This window comes from Acipenser ruthenus, chromosome 29, assembly GCF_902713425.1.
Source record: "Acipenser ruthenus chromosome 29, fAciRut3.2 maternal haplotype, whole genome shotgun sequence".
Lineage (NCBI taxonomy): Eukaryota > Metazoa > Chordata > Actinopteri > Acipenseriformes > Acipenseridae > Acipenser > Acipenser ruthenus.
The window spans coordinates 1,760,804-1,783,030 of NC_081217.1; the positions used below are offsets into that span (position 1 = coordinate 1,760,804).

At 39.4% G+C, this 22,227-nt stretch overlaps 3 protein-coding genes across 16 annotated transcripts; 2 read left to right on the forward strand and 1 right to left on the reverse strand.

Annotated features, from left to right (window-relative positions):
• Positions 1-1,044: 1,044 nt before the first annotated feature.
• On the forward strand, positions 1,045-11,166 carry LOC117431612 (RNA-binding protein 39). 13 transcript variants are annotated; one of them, XM_059004300.1, is made up of 18 exons: positions 1,045-1,368; positions 2,939-3,010; positions 3,233-3,301; positions 4,803-4,852; positions 5,121-5,318; positions 5,847-5,912; positions 7,284-7,334; positions 7,460-7,577; positions 7,695-7,847; positions 8,154-8,291; positions 8,404-8,469; positions 8,553-8,757; positions 9,005-9,091; positions 9,343-9,375; positions 9,670-9,784; positions 9,954-10,059; positions 10,167-10,245; positions 10,422-11,166. In XM_059004300.1, exons 2-18 carry the CDS (start codon positions 2,960-2,962, stop codon positions 10,520-10,522), a joined length of 1,686 nt encoding a protein of 561 aa, XP_058860283.1. In that variant the 5' UTR covers positions 1,045-1,368; positions 2,939-2,959; the 3' UTR covers positions 10,523-11,166. The 13 variants fall into 13 exon arrangements, with proteins under 13 accessions (XP_058860283.1, XP_033908623.1, XP_058860285.1 ...); XM_034052732.3 differs by having other exon boundaries at positions 1,046-1,368; positions 7,281-7,334; XM_059004308.1 differs by lacking the exon at positions 1,045-1,368 and adding an exon at positions 4,286-4,435 and having other exon boundaries at positions 2,937-3,010; positions 3,233-3,306; positions 7,281-7,334.
• Positions 11,167-12,305: 1,139 nt separating this feature from the next.
• Positions 12,306-16,590, reverse strand: LOC117431657 (pyruvate dehydrogenase [acetyl-transferring]-phosphatase 1, mitochondrial-like). 2 transcript variants are annotated; one of them, XM_059004312.1, is made up of 2 exons: positions 16,504-16,590; positions 12,306-14,566 (listed from the first exon to the last, which is right to left on the reverse strand). In XM_059004312.1, the coding sequence occupies exon 2, from the start codon at positions 14,507-14,509 to the stop codon at positions 12,935-12,937; it is 1,575 nt and encodes a 524-aa protein (XP_058860295.1). In that variant the 5' UTR covers positions 14,510-14,566; positions 16,504-16,590; the 3' UTR covers positions 12,306-12,934. The 2 variants fall into 2 exon arrangements, with proteins under 2 accessions (XP_058860295.1, XP_033908757.3); XM_034052866.3 differs by lacking the exon at positions 16,504-16,590 and adding an exon at positions 15,762-15,845.
• On the forward strand, positions 15,882-21,656 carry LOC117431663 (cysteine desulfurase-like). Its single transcript, XM_034052880.3, has 13 exons — positions 15,882-16,176; positions 16,589-16,662; positions 17,152-17,268; positions 17,395-17,478; positions 18,083-18,235; positions 18,385-18,478; positions 18,589-18,723; positions 19,144-19,301; positions 19,844-19,949; positions 20,081-20,162; positions 20,254-20,337; positions 20,472-20,561; positions 20,793-21,656. Exons 1-13 carry the CDS (start codon positions 16,080-16,082, stop codon positions 20,854-20,856), a joined length of 1,338 nt encoding a protein of 445 aa, XP_033908771.3. The 5' UTR covers positions 15,882-16,079; the 3' UTR covers positions 20,857-21,656.
• Positions 21,657-22,227: the final 571 nt, after the last annotated feature.

Genomic DNA, 22,227 nt, shown 5'->3' on the forward strand with positions numbered 1-22,227 from the left:
CAGATGCCGCTGGCAAAACAGCTATCATAGATACAGAAGCATACCATCATTACTGTAAGTACTGAAAGCATATACAGTACTTGATAAACAAAAAGTGTTTTGTTGTTAGCTAACTTCAATGACACGACTGGCTTGCGCGATTTTGTTAATTTTGTTTGTGTTGTTGTTTTTAAATGAAGGTTGATCATCTAAGACTGGATCTAATTAAAAAAAAAAAAAAAACAAGATGATGAGATACTTTCATAAGATTGAGACCGCATTGTTCTTTTAAGTTTTAGTGAGGACCATACCGGTCCTGCTAGTAAGTCACTACTGCCACCTGCTGGAAGTCTGCTTTTAAACTTCATTTTAAGGTACTGTATGTGTTTTCTTACTAAAAAAAAAAAAAACGCCATTTCACTTAACATCACAACAAAGTTACCGCACAGTATAACATTACTATGAATTAGTCATGATGTGCTGTAAGCTTGGTATACAAAACACTCCAGCAATGCTTTTTCACCCCTACATAGGTATTATTATTTATTTCATAGTCCTTAGGGCGACTTACAATTGTTACAAGATATCACATTATACATTATACAGATATCGCATTATTTATTTTTACATACAATTACCCATTTATACAGTTGGGTTTTTACTGGATCAATCTAGGTAAAGTACCTTGCTCAAGGGTACAACAGCAGTGCCCCCTAATTAGGGATTGAACCCACAACCCACTGGTCAAGAGTCCAGAGCCCTAACCACTACTCCACACTGCTGCTGGTAAAAAAACACTACCCTTAATTACACATACATTCTTTAGATTACACTCTCCCCGTACATATCAAAATAAAATACAACTATATGATCAAGTTACACTTTCCAACACATCACACGTCAAATATATATTTTTTATTTGAAGATTTTTCAGTAAACAAGTGCGTGAGACGCTCCTCGGAGTTGTACTGGTCTGTGATTGGCTTGTAAAACTTGACGCGCCCACAACCAAGCCGGTCTCGCGGTCTTTCGGTTTCAGGGCGAGACCGGCGCCCCTGCACATTCAGTTCTGGAAACCCCTTTTTATCGCTCACTCGCAGACGCCATTTTGGAGAAGCGGAGGTTTGGTTTTATGTGTGTGAGAGAGAGCGAGAGAGTAACTTTAGACAAATTATAACTAACTTTTTCTACTTGTTGTATCAGTTAATCACGACTCGTTTTGTAGATACATTATAGTTTCATTTAGAGAGCGAAGAAGCCGTTCAAACAGAAGGACGTTTCGAGTCGAGGTCAGGAGAGGCCTGGGAATTAGAAACAGACCCATCACCGAGACGAGACGGTTTGGAAGGGGGTCGGAGTCAATAACACATCGAGTACTTTGTGTTTAAGGTAAAAAAAAAAAATTAAAGATGTAAATTTATATTTTTTTAACGAAGTTTTGTTAATAGTGAGAACATGTATTTGTTTATTTATCAATGTAAGGGAGGGCGGAATGCGTTGTTACGTAAATAACAGACTACAACAACTAAACGTACAGTTTGAGCATAAACAAAGGTTGGATTGTATTACAATATAAAACGTTTTTTTTTTTGTTTTTTTTTATTATAATGTCGGACTAACGCGCTTTTGAGCTAGTTTTTTTATTCAATGTCGAAAGCAAGATGGAAACCCAACCAGTGTGACGACAAATGGTATCGTACGGGCACGTTCACACGAGCCGCCGCTGACGCAGTCAGATAAGCCGAATTCTCTCCAGGGCCACGGCAGCGCCGTTCTACTCGAGAGAAGCATTACGATAGTCCTGAGTTAAGACTGGTCTATCCTTTCAGGGGTAATATAAATTGGAGATGGGTTGTACTGACCGTTCTGATTTTTAATTCCTCCTAAGGGAATGCACGTTATTGGTAATGCAGTCTAATACTTTGCCACTTAGCATTAATAAAGTTTTTTTTTGTTTTTTTAAATATAAAATATATTGTTTCCCATATATTCTGAAATAGTAGACAACCACTGTCCTCTCACGATTCGGCCCAGTCGAAGTCCTGGTTATGTTTGATCTATCAGAACACTAATACACGTGGAATCTTTTGTGCACACAGGTCACTTTGGAGTTACCAATTACTTTAAATGGACAAAGCAGGTCATTTTTTGCGGAATACAACTTTATATCTGAGCATCAGTAAGTTGCATGATGTAGTTTGCAACTACCCCCCCCCCCCCCCCCCCCCCGCGGAAATTCTATATACAACAAAGTCGAAATATGTTGAAACTGTTTTTTTTGTACAAGAATGCGTTGGTGAAATGAACCTGTTTAAAACACGATCACTACCACAGTTCCACTCATGATTCATTCATTTGTTAAATTGCATATTGTGCTGCACTATGTTGAAGTTTTATTGTGAAATTAGTGTTAATTCATCTCACCAAAAAAAAAAAAAACTTACTTCGTCACGATCACTGCATGTCTATAGTCCATGTTTCTGTGTACTTGGACTGAAGAAAAACAAAATGTTGCATTCCAGAGAAATTGGGTTCTACATACAAAGTGAACTCACCACCTGCTTTTTTTTTGACAGGCATTCTGCTGAAAGGTCATGTAAAACTAAGTCAATTAACCAAGGACCATGGCCAAGAATGACAGTAATACCAAAGTGAAACCGACTGGGCATTTGCTTATTTAATTTAATCATGTATGGGTTTTGAACTGTAGTTTTTTGGTGGGAGGGTTGGTTTGTGTAAATCTTTGATTTGTTGAAGTTGACAAGGCAGGTATTTGCAAAAAAAGGGTTATGTTGCCAGTGAGCTCAAATACTGAGCACATATATAATATAATTTTTTTAAATTAGTAACAAAATCTAAGTAAATACTAAATGCACGTGCAATCTAAAGTTCTGCAAAATAAACAGCCCTTTTTATTATTATTTTTGCTTAAGTTAGTATTTTACATTTTAATTTCCAGGTTGACTGACTGACAGACAAAATGGCAGATGATTTTGATATTGAAGCCATGCTTGAGGCTCCTTACAAGAAGGTGGGTAAACACAGGTTTGGTGGTGAGTTTTTAAAAATACACTACACCTGAAACTACTGCTGTATTATCAAATACTATCCCCAAACCCTCTTTTAGATATAATGTACTGTTGGACGTTGACTTTAATGCATTTTTTTTTTTAAATTTGCTGATGAGATGTGATTTGTTGCAGTAGTTTCAATTCAGAATTATGAATAAACGCCCATCTATCTCTTTTTGTAGACTTGCCTAACGATATCTCACCTCTACTCCCATGAATTCACCTTTGATTCCAGTGTGAACTGTCAAACAGTAAGGTAGTAATTGCGCAACGTATCGCTGTACTGTGGTCCCCAAAGTAAAAACAGAACCTCGACTCATGACATCCAAGCACCTGTTTGGTAGCAACAAGGTGAATGCAAAGGATGAGGAAAACCCATTTAAGCTGAAAAAACTAAAAAAGAGACAGTATTCATGTTTAATGTAGACATGGTATAGTTGATGCCATGCAGTTTTTTTTAATAGTTTAGAATTGGCTGCTGCTGTTTTGTTGAAATAAGAGTTTATGGTTAGAAAATTATAGGAGGTATGGTGAATAACTATACTGTGTAGTTTACATATACAACCTAAATTGACCAATTAATCTGTTTAAGGTAGTTCTCCGAATATTTAGTTACATGCTTATTTCAATAGTGACCATTTGCATGAATCAAGGTATGCTTAAAAGCAACTGACAAATACATTTTAGATGGTCTATGTAAGTGACTGGTAGAATGGTAGAGAAAGTTAAGATTTTTTTATAGTTTCCAAAGGGCCGATTTTTTTTTTTTTTTTTCTCAAATACTACTGGGTACTGTCTCTTTAACCCTTTCATTGGTATATTCTTAAGTCCACGTTTTTAAAAGTTTATACCTGTAAAAGGGTTCATCCAATTTTGAAGTCTATTTTGCATGTCTTAATACCAGTTTAACAAAAGTACGAAGTCTTTCAAATTAGAAGCACTTTATTGCCCTTTCTATGAAATAGTTTGTCTTTGTAAAAAGAAAATACTTTATGCTTTGTCTTGCAGACTGGAATTTGCAACCACATTGTCAGTCAATTTGCTGATAAGCATTTTAATGTTAACTTGTGTAACAGGACGACTTATGTATATTCAGACTTTAGCAGGGACAGTTTCCACGCAAGAGATTTGAAATTGGAACTTTATTTGGCAGAATTGGTGGATTCTTTTTTTTTTTTTGATGACTTTTTTGGGAGTCGACGTTACTAAGCAGTGTGAATCCCTGTTTGCTTCAGGGCGAGATGTGTGACAGAGGTGGCATCGAGCTCTTACAGTCCTCGAACGAAAATGGGTGAAGATCTCTGGAATGGCATCCAACACAGGAACTCGATTAGTGGCTGTCTGCTAGCATGGCCACATTGGTCTTAGGCAAAGATAGAGCCTTGGTACTGATCAGGAGGGGTTGCTCAACCAATACATAAACATTCAACAGATTTTCTGTGTAATATATAGTGCCACATTTTATATTCAACCACTTGAGCTAAAGATACATTTAGTAAACTATTTGTCACTGATTTTGATTTAAGTATTGGTACTGTAATATGTACTTTTAAAAACAAAAGGGTGGCCAGCAAAGTGGTTAAAGGACCCAACTTAAGTTTGTCCGAGATTAAAGGACTGTTTTATATATGTTTGGATAATTTTTTAAATCATTGCATTTTATATTTTTTTTGTTCCCATTCCCCCCTCCCCTTGACGACTTGAAATGTTTCCTCTTCGTCCTCATGATGTTCTTCTATCGACCCTGCTTAGGATGAGAACAAGTCAAGTAGTGCCAATGGACATGAGGAGCGCAGTAAGAAGTAAGTGCAGTTCCTAAAATGTATTAATTTGCAATAGTAAATGTGGTGTATGAAACTGTAGTTAAGCAAACTTGTGAATTTGGCAAGTGTTTGGTTCTGTTACTAAATATAATTTAATTGTAGGTCTGTAATTGTCATAAACAAGTGAGACCAGTTTTGCCCAGATTGAGTGTCATTACTGCAATAACTTAAACATGTTTTGACGTTCTTTGTGCTTCTGTTTATTTGTACTTTCGGTATTTTTCAAATTTAATTGTTTTACCCCAAGGAAAAAGAAGAGTAGAAGTAAAAGTCGCAGCAGGAGCCGCGACAAGAAGAGGAGCAAAAGCCGGGATCGCAAGAAGAGCCGCGAGAGAAAGACGAGCAAGAGTCATGAGAGGAAGCGCAGCCGGAGCAAGGAACGCCGCCGCAGCAAGTCACGAAGCAAAGAGAGGGGAGGCCGATACAGAGCACGCAGGAGTCCGTTGTAAGTTTAACTCGTGCCTTCACGTTCGTCTCTCAATTTTGCACAATTGGGGTGCCAACATATTTAAACCATATAACATTAAATGGGGAGAAGGGATTGGAATACATTAACTTGTATGTCTGTCTTAACCCTTTTACCCATTTAAGCAGATAATGGTTTGTAAAAATGTTAGAGCTGCAAGTCTTTTAAGGGCAGTAAATTAATTCCACTGAAGTATAGCTAGTTGTGAATCTTAAGCATGGTTGCAGTTAAACTAACCAAATGAATTGTCTTTTCCAGATTTGTATTTGTCGCATTCAAATTGTTAAGTGTATTGGAAAAGCTGGAGTGAAATGTATTGCCAACATAATGGTGTTGGCAGTGCTGTAAAGTATAATTGAACAAAGTCAAACAAATCCATAATTAGAAGTAAGTAATTAAACCTAAGTATCAAGAGACCATCGCCAGTGTCAATGAAAATTATTCACATGCCAGGAGTAGAAGGATTACAGGCATGGATACTGAGATGAACCTTGTTTTTAATTGCAGCGCTGGGCCGAAATTTAACGGTGGCACCAGAGGGAAGATTGGCCCACCACCTACCATCAAACTAAGGTTTTTATAAAACTATTCTAAGACCCCGTTCACACTTGCGACCAATGTGGTTGCATGGCTCAGTAGACACTCCATACTCTCTCTGTCGCGCTCGAAAGGTAAATCAAGCTGAATGCTCTGCTAGCCAAGATGGCAGTGGATCAATATTGAATGGTAATTAATTCTACATCATACAACTAATTAGAAAAATATTAAATAAAATCCAGCGGGTTAACGTTCAGGTTGTTTCTTTCACATAATATACAAGCTGCAGTGCATTTATAATTGTGCTTGTCACAATTAACTTGTTTGTTATGTAGTAGCAAAGCGATAAATATAAAAACTGCAGTATTGTGGATCTCTGTGATCAATAATGGTGCTGGCGACTTGGCATATTCAACTACCGTTTATTTTGCACGCAACGATATACACAGCTTCAGAAGTGTGTGTCTTTACATTAAAATGCCGATCATTTCTTTAGCTGTTTGCTTTTACACACAAAACCAAATACTGTGCTCATCCACAAATAAAGATTGATGCACCATGTGAGGGTGAGACCCTCACTGTAATATTTCAATGACTGTTGTGAGTATTATTAATGTTCTACTGGCGATAGAGCAGTGGTTTATTGTATATCATGCATGTTGAGCAAAGTGTATTTTATATATGAGTGTATTGCTGTATTTAGGGAGCTTCCCTTAATGAAGTGGTAATGGTTAGGGACTAGAAAATAACAAGTAAACAATAGAATACTTTAACAGTCGTGTTTGTAAACAAGACGGTATTCACGCAGGTTAAACAAATACGTATAAATAAGAAACGTGCAATATGCCTTTCCTTAGGAGGAAGCAGTAGTACTATTAGGTGGTAAGTCATTGTAATTGCAACCTGATAGTCCTTTGCAATCTGAAGTATCCGTTACGAAAATAAATATGTATACCTGTCAACACCTGGCAAGTTGCTGTTTCCCCACATTCTAGGTTAAGCTTGGACCGTTGCCATATTACACACCATAACGTTACGTCAAAATAGTCTATTTTCTAATATATGCCATACAATTGCTACTGTGCTGCATTGAAAAAATATATATTAAGAACCATCTGCTACAAATCAAGGATTACTGTATATTCCAGTAGCTCTTCTATTCTGAGTGCAGTCTATCGTTCATAGAAAAAAGCAGTTTGCCACATTTTAGGCCTGCTTTTCAGTCACGTGAACGCGCGACAGTGCCTTAAACCGCAAATGTGAACGGGGTTGCAGACTTAAATCTGAGTCGGCCCTGGGCCAGCCCAGTAGTATGAACGGGGTCACAGTCATGTGTGAAGTGATTTTGATGTATACAGTTACACCCTCAAGGATTTTAATTTACCGTAAATATTTTTGTTTCAGTAGGAGACGTTCTAGAAGCAAAAGCCCATTTAAGAAAGACAAGAGTCCAGTGAGGTGGGTAAAATGTGATAGTTTATGCCTGTTTTAACATGTTTTACCGGGGTGTGTGTATCTATCTCTTTTTTCTTTCTCCTACCAAGACATTTACTTGAATGAAGTTTGTCTGCCTTGTCTTTTAGGGAGCCTATTGATAATCTAACCCCTGAAGAAAGAGATGCACGGACAGTGTTTTGTATGCAGCTGGCAGCCAGAATTCGACCAAGAGATCTGGAAGAGTTCTTTTCAGCAGTGGGAAAGGCAAGAACCTCCAACTGTGTTGTAGTGCTACAAATGATACTCTTGTTTCAAGTCTGAGGTCAAACCAAGTCAAGTAGATGCATCTTTTGAAGTAATATTTTGCCTTTTTAAACACAGGTGAGAGATGTGAGGATGATATCTGACAGGAACTCAAGAAGATCAAAGGGGATTGCTTACATAGAATTTGTGGAAGCAAGTTCTGTGCCACTGGCAATTGGCCTTACTGGTCAAAGGCTGTTGGGAGTTCCAATCATTGTTCAAGCATCACAGGTAGGATATATATGTGTGTGTGTGTATATATATATATATATATATATATATATATATATATATATATATATATATATATATATATATAAATAAAACTAAGTGATTTAGTATTTCAATCATCAGGAAATCTTATGTGTAAAATGTAAATGGGTTTGATTTGCTTAACGCATTTCTCATCAACTCTAAAATACACCTGTCATTTATCGCATAAATGAGAACCACTAGAACTACTGTTTTGTGGTCATAATTTGTACTAAAGAGCTGTAACAAACATGTTACAATATGTTCTATGTATTTTGCTTTTAGGCTGAGAAGAACAGGGCAGCAGCTTTAGCCAACAACTTACAAAAGGGTAATGCTGGACCAATGAGACTCTATGTGGGATCTCTGCACTTCAATATCACTGAGGAAATGCTGCGAGGAATCTTTGAACCTTTTGGCAGGGTAAGGGGGAGTTGTTTTGTTTTTATGAGTTGGATATTATCCTGGAAAGCAATTTGAATAACACACTTGCTTTTTTTTTGTAAACTAATGAAACTGATCTTTTTTTTGATAGATTGAAAGTATTCAGTTGATGATGGACAGTGAAACTGGACGATCAAAAGGATATGGCTTCATTACAGTAAGCTTGCATTGTAATGTCATTTTTATTTTCAAAGGAAGTGCTGACAAATTGGCTTTTTAAACTTGATGCTTTTTTTTTAGTTTTCAGATGCAGAATGTGCTAAAAAGGCTTTGGAACAGTTGAATGGATTTGAGCTGGCTGGCAGACCTATGAAAGTGGGACATGTCACTGAGCGCACTGACGCATCAAATGCAAGTTCATTCCTTGACAGTGACGAGCTGGAAAGAACTGGGATTGACCTTGGAACTACTGGTCGTTTGCAGTTGATGGCCAGGCTCGCAGAAGGTAATTTTGAAGGACTGTGGTTTAAGGCAGAAATAAACACAAAGTAGTTTTGCAAATGATCATGGAGAGATATATGGGGGCTTTAGGTACAGTCCTAGTGGTTTATTTAAATATATAAGTACAATGGGGGAAACGTCAGCTACTTTTATGCAAGTGCTGAATGTCTCTCTATTTTCTCCCGTCCCCATGGTCTCAGATTTATTGGTACATTTTTGCCATTATTCTTATGTCTTATTTGGTATTCCAGGTACTGGTTTACAGATCCCGCCAGCAGCTCAGCAGGCACTTCAGATGAGCGGATCAATCGCCTTTGGTGCTATGGCAGCTGTAACAGGTAAGTGCTTGTTTTTCTCCAAATTAAACATTCACTTAGTAGAACTTGGTTGATTTGCTGCTTGTTGAAAGCTCCTAAGATTTATAGATATAGTTGCATTATTTATTTGAAAACCTCTTAAGTATGTACACAAATACACACCTCCTTGCAGCTTCAAATATAACTGATCCTTCTCATTCCTCTCTTTCTCTGTGTCTCTGTGTGTGTGTGTGTGTGTCTCTCCTTTCTTTCTCTCTCTTATTCTTTCTAAGATTTACAAGCCAGGCTTACCCAACCACCTGACGGTGAGATTTATCAGCTTTGCTTTCTTAAACTCTTCCAGTACTATTGATACACATTTTCATTTGCAATATTTTATTTATTTTTGTCAATTTGTGGATAAGCTGATGATAATTAAACAATTGTCCCCAATATCTGTTCAGAAACTCTGCTCTGAAGTGGGCTAAACACACAAAAACAAAAAAAAAATCCAATGTGAGATACTTAAATAAGCAGCAAGTTGTAGTCCAGTTTTATTGAGAAGTGACTAAACTCTTGTATTTTTTTGCTATGAATTAATTTAATTTGTATTTGTTTAGCTGCTATGAATCCTGGCTTGAACTTAGCCCTGAACCTGAACCCTGCTATGACCTTACCGACACAGCCTCTTGCAACACAGTGCTTCCAGCTGTCCAATATGTTCAACCCACAGTCGTAAGTTGCTATTTTTACAATGCCCTAATAAAAATGAAAAGTTGGTGTTATCAATAAGCTATGTCTTAAGTATTGTTGAACACTGTTCTAACATTGTAAATTAAATCTAAAGAACAAGAATATGGTCAAGTACTAGAAATTGGTACATTTTATTTACTTGTTTTCATAGGGAGAATGATCCAGAATGGGATGTAGAGATTCAAGATGATGTAATTGAAGAATGCAACAAACACGGAGGCGTTGTACACATTTATGTTGATAAAAATTCACCACAAGTAAGTTATCAAGTGCTGACAACCCATTCTTTGGTGCTTCTTTGGCATTGATCATTTTGACTTTCAATAACTACAGTACTCAATTGATATGCTATTTTTTTTTTTAGGGTAATATTTATGTGAAATGTCCTGCTATTTCTGCTGCCATGGCTGCTGTTAGTGGATTACATGGACGATGGTTTGCTGGTAGGTAAACTTGTTTCACTGTGACAACATCTGTACTAACATTAAATGTTTCTTGTAATTCTACAATTTAAAGAGTGCCTGTTTTGGTGAGCTTGTATATAATAAAGCTAGCCAACTTGAAAGGTTTTTCTTAAACTGTAAAAGTATCTGATTCAATTTCTTCGGTGTTTTTACAGGTAAAATGATCACTGCAGCCTATGTTCCACTCGCAACCTACCACAACCTTTTCCCAGAGTCTGTGATGGCTACTCAGCTGCTGATGCCTATTCGCCGATGATTGATCAAAGCCAGGAAAATGCTGTAGTTGAAAATGAAAACAATCTTGGATTGTATATAATAGAGAGCAGTCAAATTCTTTTTCACTGAATTGAAAATAGTTCTGCTGATCTGAAATTGGATCAGCGATGTCGTGAACTTGAGTAGCAAATTGCTGCCCTGTCCTTTTTTACACCTTTTTTTTTTTTTTTTTTTTTTTTATATAAATATATTAAAAGGATAAGGAGTCAGTCCTTGCAAAGTTTCATGACATGAGATGTTAGATTGTGGAGTTTTATTTTCATAGGACTATATGAATTATAAAAGGGGCTTATTTAAACTGTATTGATTTAAGTAACTACATCTCAAACCCATGTCTGAATATTCTGGTAGATATTGTGCGTGAACACTCAACATGCATAATAAAGGGACTACAGTTGTGTTATGTACAGCTTGCCTAATGTTGGGTCTTGTCTATCATTGGCCATTTTATCATATGTCCTTGTAAATGTTTGTTGTACATACAGTTGTCTTGTGCTTTATAGATTTGACAGGCAGATATAATGTTGCATTTCTTTACTGCAGAACAGTGTGCAATATTGGAAGGGTAAGTTGTTTTCAAGTAAAGCCAAACATCTGCTATTAAATAAAGTTTAAGAAAAGGAAGTGCAGTATTACTGTTTGTCTGCATATTATGTTTAATGTTTTAAGCTCTGTGAGCTCTTAAAGCTAAATTACACATTTGTGTAATTCAGAGAGACCACCTGGTATTTCTATTGAACAACTGGTTTTGTAATCAAGATTGATTTTGTAAAGAATTCTTGATTAAAGTTCCTTTTAAAATAACAAAGTTGTGGTCCATGAAGAAACAGTATGACCTTTTAAAACAAAGTCATTACTTTCATTCTTAATCTGTTGAATTAACATTAATCATTCATGTGAAGCTATGTGGAAATCTGTTGGAAGGTTAACATCCACAAGGCTTATTGGGCCAAGAATCCTCTTTTGTATGAGTACTGCTCAGTCTTCTGTGTTGTTTGTTTGTTTTTTTTTTTGCACAACTTGGACCGAAGAGTGTTGAAAAAAGAACATTGCGTACAGCATACATGCCACACCTGATTGCTGAAACTATGGTATCAGTGGACCAGTTCCAAAGCCATCTTGGCTGGTGTGTTCTTTATTTAGTTACTGCTGGGGCATCTGCAGAACAGCAGTTGAAACTTTGGAAGAGGCTAATGTTCCAGAGTGATCTTTCTGTAATGCTGTGAATAATGGATTCTGTCAGCTTACTAAAGTGTTCTCATGCCATTGAAACTTCATTGTCAAAACAGGAAGTGGAAGTGTTTATTAAGTAAAGTGGTAGAGAGAGCCTGGTTTCAGCTTAGGGGGAAGAAGGTTTTTGTTCTGTTTTAACACTGAAAGTTAGTGTGGTCCTGGAGTAGAAAGCCATTTCCTGACTTGCCCTTCAGTCCTCGGATCTTATTTGGTGTTTTAAAATCAATGGTTCTTAAGTTATGAATGTGAGGTTACGTTGTGGCAGAGGGGACGTTCTTTTATGTAATTGGCTGCACTCTGTTGTACACATCCATTTCAGTGTGTGTATATATAGGTGATGGAATGCAGTAATGCACCCCATTTTTCCACCACAAGTCTGGGCAGGTCTGATAACTAACAAGAGGCATTTTGGAGGAAAGTCTGTTCAATGACAGACAAGTTCTGTATTCTGTTTATATACCAGGCCATATTATATTAGGAGGGAGTGTGGTCCAGTGGATAAACGTCACAGGTTCAAATCCCACGGCTGCCACTGACTGACTCACTGTGTGACTGAGCAAGTCACTTAACCTCATGCTCCATCCTGCAAGTGAGATGTTAAATCAATGTCCTATTGTAAGTGACTGCATATAATGCACAGTTCACAGCCTACCTCTAAAGTGCTGATGGTCCACTATTAAAGGTGCTATATATAAATAAAGATTATATATTTTTCTACCTTTGTTACTGGTTAGAATTACATTTTAGAAGATTTCAATTAAAATACACAACATGCTTTTTAATGTTAGATTCTGTATTTAATTTTGACTATAACACACGTAAGATAAGCATTCATAAACACAACATAAATTAAAGACGCCAATATTTCGCTTTTGGTATTGCACTGCGTTTTGTGAAACAACAAGCCAATTACAGTTCAAAAACATTTGAAAAATCAGCTACAGCAAAGTATTTGAATGCTATTTAAAGTACCTCCTTTTCACCAAGTTACCTAATCTAAAAAAGGAAACACACAAGAAAGATCCATACTTAGATAAACAAGTTAAAGTGCCATTAATAAATAACTAGCAGTTAGCATTTTTACTAGTTTGTAGTCTACCTTGGACAAGCTGTAGAGTGTAACTGATGAGTTAGCAATACTGACTGTCATGATTGGCTTTCAGAAACTATCTCCTTTATAATGTGCTTGGACAATCTGGGGATTGAAGTGTACCACAGTAACAGTTATATCATCTCTGTACATCCTTGCCAGCTCTTGTGGTAGACTTAGCATCTTGGATAAGCGACTGTGCTCCACTGTACCGAACTTGTCGCTACCCAAAGCGTGTCGGATCAGCTGTGTGGCTGTGTTGTGATGATCGAAACCAGAAGAAACCCAAGCCTTTCTTTCAGCAAGCAAGCTGTGCATCTGGCCCAAAGTAAAAGAGAGGCCCGACAGCGGCTGATGCAAGCGGATCCCTGTTAGGTGCTCGCCTATGACTCGCACTACAGTCTGCCTGTGCATCTGCTCCCACAAACCATCTGTGGCCAGGACAAGGAATTTATCTTGGGGTCTTAGCCTGTGGTAAGTGATTTCCGGCTCTGCGGTAAGGTAGGGAGGGGTGTGATAGTTGGTCGGGAGTGACTTTGTATACTCTATCCCAGACAGCAGCTCCGCCCGGGTTTCGAACACACTGTTTTGAAGCCCGCTGCTCCATTTGAATTTAATATCCCCGAAAGCTCTGAAAGGCATCAGCAGGCCCAGCAGCCTGTCGTGCCTGATCACTGTTTTCTCTTCTGATTTGGGGTGCTGAGAGAGAACTCTTCTCACTTCCTCTGGGTTCTGAGCGCTGTGATCGTTGCTCATGGTCTGCGCGGTCCAAGTGCCGTCGTGGTTGTGAACGCCAAGCACTGCCCTACTGTCCCCAAGATTGGCGACGTGCAAATCCACGGCATCCACATGAGCAACACAAGCAGTTGACCCCGATACAGCAACCCTGAGCGGAGTGTACTGTGAAAACGGGTCTCCGTGTTCCAACTGGGCTTCAAGAGATATGTCGTTATCTAGCCTCTTGAATGCGTTGGCAAGTGCAGTTTCGGTGTCGGTCTGATCCCCGCCGGACAGTTCAATCAGGTCTTGCCAGTAGGTTCTAAGGCTGCTAAAGTAAAGCTTCCCGGCAACCGTGTTGACATCGTCGTTTGGGTGCTTGTGCCACTGCAGAATAGGGAACACGGGCCTCTTGTTTTCCACAGCCTCCTCGATATCGATCAGGGTCTTTAGAGGAAGCAGAGAGACCGCTATATAGTAAAACAGCCTTTCGCTTACTGCCTGCGCACAGGCGTAGCCAGCGTGTCCGTCGAAAACCCCAAAAAGCATGCCCCTACTCTGGAGACAAGTAGCTGCACTCCTGCGGTCTTCGACGGGGACATTGGAAGCCAAGAGGTTGCTGTCGAACCCCAAGACAGAACTAATGTTTCTCCCGTCATACTCGTGGACTTTATAACTGTACTCGTTCGCCTTTAAGATGCGGTTCATTTGAGCCAAGGTGAGCTGACTTGAGTGAGCTTTCGATCTGTACTGTCTGTATGGCGTCACTGAAACGGGTGCGCAGTGTGAGCATGCCCATGTGAGGACACTAGCAGCACAGCGCTGGTGTATGTGTTTGGTGGAACGGTTCAGCAGTCTGCACATTGCACCGCACAGTGGTCCTCTCTCAACCTGGAGTAGGGGGTGTATCGCATTTACACCAATCATCCTTGCTGCATGGGAGAGGTTCCTCTTAATGTTACTTCACTTCCAGTAACCTACAACCTGCACAAAAGACATGATATTATTATTTTTACATATTGTATTACAAAAAATGATTTAGTGGGTATTCCGAAAGCTTGATAAATTGAGTACATCTCTAATACTAAAGTTCTGGGACTGAAAAAAAAGCAAACTGTGTTGAGTGCACATTTACTTAAACAACAGAACAATACACTGAGCAGAACAGAGCAGTACACTGAAATACAAAACCAAGAGGCTTCCCATTCACCCGCCGCCAAGTACATACATAGCACTGGCCCGCTCACCACAAAACAGAGATTCTTAAAGAGGTTTGCTTCTGGTTAGAGTCTAGGGTCTTAATACCAGACTGTCTGTGAAGCAACAGCCACGCTGTGTTAAAGGTGTGGGAACCACCACGCTACAGAATACCCCTTACCTGTTTGGATTATTATTATTATTATTATTATTATTATTATTAATAATCGATTGCTATACATTCATATAATAAAAAGCAATAAAAGCTGACATCAAAATATACAGCAATCGTAGTAACTGCTTATATTGACTTATATTTCTTGGTTGTTTATGCCTGAGAAACCCGGTGCTTTCTGCGTTACTGTTCTAGAAAAATTCCAACAGACTCCCATCAAGAACACTTAGAGCTGTTTTTTTCCCTAATCAATAACGGAAGAAGGTCGCTGGTGTGCAGAAGTTACATCTTCCAGCGTGAGCATCACATCTCCCCAGAGCTCGCTTGTGCATGGTTACATTGTAACCAGTCTGTTCCTTGCGTTTCTGACAAACTACCTTGTAAACCACTAAACCATCATAGGCGCCTAACAATATTTCCTGCGTTTTTAAAATTCAAAAGGGCGTTTATAGAACGTAGCGAGAAAAAAAAAAAAAAAAAACACTGCAGTCCTAACTCAGTATAGAAACTGACACTGTCATGGCATTAGCATATCCGAACATGTTTTTGAAATAATTAAAAACGAATCTGCTTATAATAATATTGAAACAGAGCAAATATGTCTATTTAAAATAACACATTACAACTACGGCGTAATAATGAATGCATTTAAAATAAGTAAACAAATACAAAAACACAGTAATAATATAGATTATTTGCAAAAATGCATGCTGGTCTTTCACAAAAAAAAATATCAATTTCCTGGAATATGGAGAGTCTTAACTTGATGGTTGATGCCAGGCGTGTATCGTGTAAAGAAAGTCTTACAGCAGTCAGTAGACATGTTACATGCTTCCCTTCACTCTGCGTGCACTGTGTTGAAGCGGGGTGTTCACCAATCACGTGATCACGTTCGCCCGTGTGGTTGTTTTTCTCTCCTGTCTGGCTTCAGTGACATCACATCCGCCGGTGAAGTTCGGAGTTGAGCTCTTGTTAGTTGTTGACACTTTCCAGTCCGCGGACAGCGGCGTTTGTGTTGATTTTTATGTCAAATCGCAGAGCAAAAGGAGCGCCGATCTATCTTAAAGTTAAGAAGGTGTCTGGATAGCAGTACAGAACATCGAGGTTGCGTTTTTTTGCATAATAATGTTGAGCAGGAGTGTAGCGCGGCGTGTGCTGGGGTCGAGGGTATTTCTCTCTCAGGAATGTGGACTGTCCTCGCAAGCTGCGCAACGAGAAAAAGGTAACATCATGAAAACTGCAAACACAAGTGTGGTCTAATAGCTGTCTGTACCGACAATGACCGCAGTAGTGAAGTTCAGAGACCTCGCAATACACGGTGCATGTGTTTTTCACATTGCATTCTCTTGACATAGCATCGAGTATACTACTACACACGGTTTCTGTGCTGCGCACATTCATTATATTCAGTATATCTTCCTAGTGGTTTGGTTTTGTAATGCATTGTTATTGTAGTGCGTCACATACTAATAAACAATATTTCTGTTTTGTAACAGCGACCCCGGAGTTCAGTGGTTCATTGTGTAGTTTTTAATCAAGCTTAAGTTACCTTTAGCTTTATTGTAGTTTGTTGAGAAGTCCACCGCATGTCTGTGTACTGCATGAACGTTTTATTTTGTTTTTCAATTTAAAAGTGATCAGGAGTCGAGAAATGAATGAAAATGAGCCTCGCCCCTTGTATATGGATTTCCAGGCCACCACCCCTATGGTACGTAAGTTGTTACAAAACGTTCAGCCGAAACGTTGTAGCTAATTATTAAAATACTGTTTTGCATTTGATCGATTACTTTTCTTCATGAAGTATCTCGAGTGATTGATGAGTATCCTGTCAGATCCTGGTTCTTCTTTTATATAAAGCTGTTGGTTGTTTAGAGACTCAATAATAATTGTTCTGATTTGTTCAGCTGCTTTCATTTGAAGCTAATTTCATTGACTTTAACAGTCACTACAAATGTAAGTAATGTGTTGCCACTCCGAGAAGCTCATTTTAACAGAATGCCGCTGGTTGCAATTTTCATCAATGATGGGATTGAATAAAAGGAAATTGGAATTGAAAAACAAGACTAACATCAAATAACTTTAGTGAACTCAAAGTAATTTGCTGACTCCTGGTGTGTGTGTGTGTGTGTGTGTGTGTGTGTGTGTGTGTGTGTGTGTGTGTTTTGCTTGTAAGTAATGGTATCTGTTTTATTTCCAGGACCCCAGAGTACTGGACGCTATGTTACCCTATCAGGTGAATTACTACGGTAATCCTCACTCCAGAACACATGCCTATGGATGGGAAAGTGAAAGTGCTGTGGAGCTGGCAAGAAAAGTGAGTGCTTTATTTCATGCTAGTTTTAGAAGTCTTTTTTTTGTGCAACATGCATCAAATGCACACCAAACAAATACAGTGCGGCTGCATGTTTTACATGGGTTTTATTTTCTGTTCACTGCATAGCAAGTGGCAGACCTTATTGGAGCCGATCCCAGGGAGATCATCTTCACCAGCGGAGCTACTGAGTCCAACAACATCTCCATCAAAGTAAGTCTTGTCTCAGAAGAAGCCTTGTCAGATTCAGGGATGCAAATGAGACTCCTGTTGCATAGCAGTTTCACCCATTCCAGGTTTTAATACAAGCTTGATTAGCCACAGTGCAGAGGTAACAAGCTCAGCTGTGTGTTATTAAACTCCTCGTAAAAACAGGAATGGACCAAACTGCAGTGCAATGGGAGTCTTATTTCCATCCCTGAGATTTCAGAAATAGTGTCAGTGTGTCTTTTGTCCAATCATGCCTGTGTTTATTATCACACTGGTTTGCACTGAACAATCTATGTGGAGTGGGTGATTCTTTGGTATGAGGCATCAGTATTGAGAGAGTGTCATGATGCTGTGTTTCTTTACCCTTCCAGTCACTATTTATGATGCTTGGAAACACATGGTCCCGAGTCCTTTTGCTGAGATTAAAATCTATAGAAAAAAAATTGAATGCGTCTCATAACAGAATTATGACCTGATTTAAGAACACCAAAACACCCAGACATATCTTCATATATTGGTTATTAAATGAATGACTGGAAAGAACTCTGATCAGAAGATTGATTTGTGAAATTCTAACGCAGTCTTGTTTAAAATGCGCTGCACCTAGGGAGTGGGAAGGTTTTACAAAACCAAAAAGAAGCACGTGATCACCACGCAGACAGAGCACAAGTGTGTGCTGGACTCGTGCCGGGCACTGGAGGCTGAGGGGTTCCATATCACTTACCTGCCAGTCAAGAGCAACGGCCTGGTAGATCTGCAGGCAAGTACCAGCACTTTATCTGTAGCAATGCATGGCCTTTGGGAGGAACCCTTCTGTGTATTTCAATTGGCAAAAGTTTGATCTTGTGCACGCAGATTTCTTGGTCTACATTTTTAAATGCTGTGTCATTCATACTGTGTCTTGATTAGCAACTGGAGGAGTCCTTTCGACCGGACACAAGCCTGGTGTCTATTATGACTGTCAACAACGAGATTGGAGTGATACAGCCCATTAAAGAAATAGGTATGCAGAAAGGGGCTTTGTTTGTATGCATATATGTATGTATGTTGGTTATAAGTGTCCATCCAAATGAAAACCAGTTCACTTGTATATATATTTTTTTAAACAAACAGGTCATCTTTGCCAGTCCCGTAAGATTTTCTTCCACACGGATGCGGCACAGGCAGCTGGAAAAATCCCCCTTGATGTGAACGACATGAAGATTGATCTGATGTCTATTAGTGGTCACAAAATATACGGTCCGAAAGGTACATCGTTTTGTTCTCGTGGTGCGATTTTACTGACGGTCATGCTTGCAGGGTTACTTAAACACTGCCTTGCAATTGATGACCTTGATGTTGACCTCTGACCTAAAATAGCTGCAGTATTGAGGCAGTGCCGGAAATAAGACTTCCATTGCACAGCGATTTGATCCATTCCTGTTTTTACTAATAAGACTCACCCGAGCTTGTTACCTATGCACTGTGGCTAGTCAAGCTCGTAGTAAAACCTGGAATGGGTGAACCTGCTATGCAATAGGAGTCTGATTGCCATCCCTGTGAGGTGATGTGACTTGCTGGACGGAGACAGCGCACTGAGATGTTGTCTTCACGTTTGGTACACAGCTGTATTGTGCTGTCTAGCATTCAGAATGAAGCAGCGTTCTCTCGTTGTGTGTTTGCTTGCAGGAGTCGGCGCGGTGTACGTGCGGCGGCGCCCCCGAGTGCGTCTGGAGCCCCTGCAGAGCGGAGGGGGGCAGGAGAGGGGGCTGCGCTCGGGCACCGTGCCCACGCCTTTAGCAGTCGGCCTCGGAGCGGCCTGTGAAATAGCACGGCAGGAGATGAAGGTACAGAACGGGGCACCTCTCCCAATCGTATTTCACTGCAATGCCATTGAAAAATAAAGTGGATTAACAGCTTGCAGAGTCTCATTGCCTCGTAAGAGTTTTTCTTAAGCTTTTAAGGAACCCTTCTGTATGATTGCAGTCATTTTACAGTTTTTTACAGGGCTGCAGTACCCTTTATATTGGTATTAGTTTAAAAAAATCAGTTGACGAAATAATACATTTCCATTATTTATTTATTTATTCATCAAAAACAAAGCGACGTTTCAGCCAGACTGGCTTCATCAGGCTGTTTGCAATGACTAGACATTAAATACATGAACACCTGACCTCAATGAGTGAATTAAGGATGCAGTCGTTGAACATTAGCAATTCAGATATTCAACGTGAGTGCAGACAATGCTGTGAAAATCCAACACATAATATTTCAAAACATGCACACTTGTATTTACTTTATAATCACACAAAAGCAAACGACTGAAAAGTTAGTGAGAGAGGAGATTTTTAAATTTGAGTTTGAAGGAGATCTTTTCTTTTGTTTTCAGTACGATGAGCACCGAGTATCTATGCTGTCTAAACGGCTCATTGATAAAATCATGGCGGGGCTCCCAGATGTTATAATGAACGGAGACCCTGAAAAGAGATATTCAGGTGAGATGTTTAAACATTTGGATTTATTTTTTCAAGCCCACGTACAGAGCTGCTGGAAACCTGCGTACCTCATTAGCACTTCTTATTTGTTATGAGTTTCAGTTTTGAAATCCTTTCTTGTCGTCTCCTAGGTTGCATCAATCTGTCGTTTGCTTACGTGGAAGGGGAAAGTCTGCTGATGGCCCTGAAGGATGTTGCCCTGTCGTCAGGCAGGTAAGAAAGCTTGTCCAGTTCTCACAACCGAACACATTGTCGCTTAGCTTTCATGCAAGCACAGTTGTTCTCTCTGCTTTTTATTTTTTAGTGCCTGCACATCAGCTTCATTAGAGCCGTCTTACGTGCTCCGAGCCATAGGAACAGATGAAGATCTGGCTCACTCATCCATCAGGTAAAGGGTGGAAGAAGCCACAGAGATTTGTAAAGTAGATTTTTTTTATGACTGTATTGTGTATCTCATTAATCCTTCAACAAGGCCATCTGCTTTCGAAGCATGATCTTTAGCTTTGCTGTGGTTGATTGCAGGTTTGGCATTGGACGCTTCACCACAGAGGAAGAGGTGGATTATACGGCAGAGAAATGCATACTGCAGGTCAAGCGGCTAAGAGAAATGAGGTACGTTAAAATACCATTTTCAAATGTTGAGGACTTTGTTGTTTTTGTTTTTATACTTTGGCGTGTGCACGTACTGCAAAGACAATGCTACGGATAGTTACTGCTGCGTCCACACTGTAGCGGTATACCTGTAATCAGACCATGTGATCTGCAGCCAAGGCCGCTGCAGTTTATCTATAGAGTTCTGCTCTGTGACTCAAAGTTTTCCCTGACCTGTTCTTTTCTTCCCAGTCCTTTGTGGGAAATGGTGCAAGAGGGAATTGACTTGAAGAGCATTAAATGGACCCAGCACTGAGGATGCAAGAAGCAGGATTCAATGGTGATGGGAAACGTTGCGCTGTGGACCAGAGACTGCCTCCCAACTCACAACAGGCTGCTGACCAATTACCCTGTAAAATCTCAATAGAACCTTTTCCTTGTTCACGTGTCCATTCGCTGTCCAAAGGCCCCCCTCCACTCCGGTGTGAGGCAGTGTGACTGGGTGACTTGCACCATCAGTCCTTTAGATCTATTCCCAGTTCACTCAGTATGTTAGGGGGGGTTGTTCTGAAGTACAGATACTGAGAGCTGTGCACAGCAGACCACTGAGATGCACTGTACAGATCCATCTGGAAGGCATTCGCAGTGCAGCTTATATAATATTAATAATGTCTTTCCATTCCTGAGGAGAATAATGTGTGCCTATTGGTTTTGTGTGTGTGGTGGAAGAGTTGTTGCATCAATAAAGATGATGTACAAATGGAGTGCTTCAGTCACACACAACAGGATGTGGCAGCCAGGGTTGCAATAAAAATATATATATATATATATGCATACATACATGTCTTTTTTTTTTTTAAAGGAAGTGAATGTATAATTGGTTTTGGATTGATGAGGCACTTGAAAACATCAGTTTATATTCATGACCACCTATGAAATGCAACCTTGAATTGTTAGGGCTTTTGTGTGCGTTCCTATAGTCAGGAAAAGGGTTCACTGTTATGTGTCTGCCTTATAAAACTTACAGTATGCTTTCTGTGAGCTAAATAGGTGTTTTTGTTTCCATGTTTGAGTTTTTTTTGTCGTTGTTTTGTTCAAATATATATTGCAAACTAACTGGTCTGTCGATGTCTTTATTTATCTGTGCTACACACAGTCTATGTTACATGGGAAGCCAGTGTTTTTCTTCTCTGTCCCAAAGGGTTTGTTCAGCAGCTGTACATGAAATCAGCCCCACAAATAGAGGGGGTATCAGTAAATAATGTTACTTGGGCTGGGAGGTGTGCCTGCATGTTGTTTTTGACCTGTTCGCTGTCACATGTTGCCTTATTGATAATGCTTACTTGTGTAATGTGATCATTGTCTTTTCAATTCTGTGTTTTGAGAAGCAAGTACTGTAATGCTGCTAAGACAAAACACGAGTGTGTGGGTGGAGAAAGAGTGAATAAACGTGTGTTAAAGTTTTTATCACACATTATTTTACATGCAATTATCCATTTATACAGTTGGGTTTTTACTGGAGCAATCTAGGTAAAGTACCTTGCTCAAGGGTACAGCAGCAGTGTCCCCCACCTAGGATTAAACCCACGACCCTCCGGTCAAGAGCCCAGAGTCCTAACCACTACTCCACACTGCTGCCCCGATAGCTAATAGAAAAACAGTACGTGCTGTTACAGTGTCTGTAGAA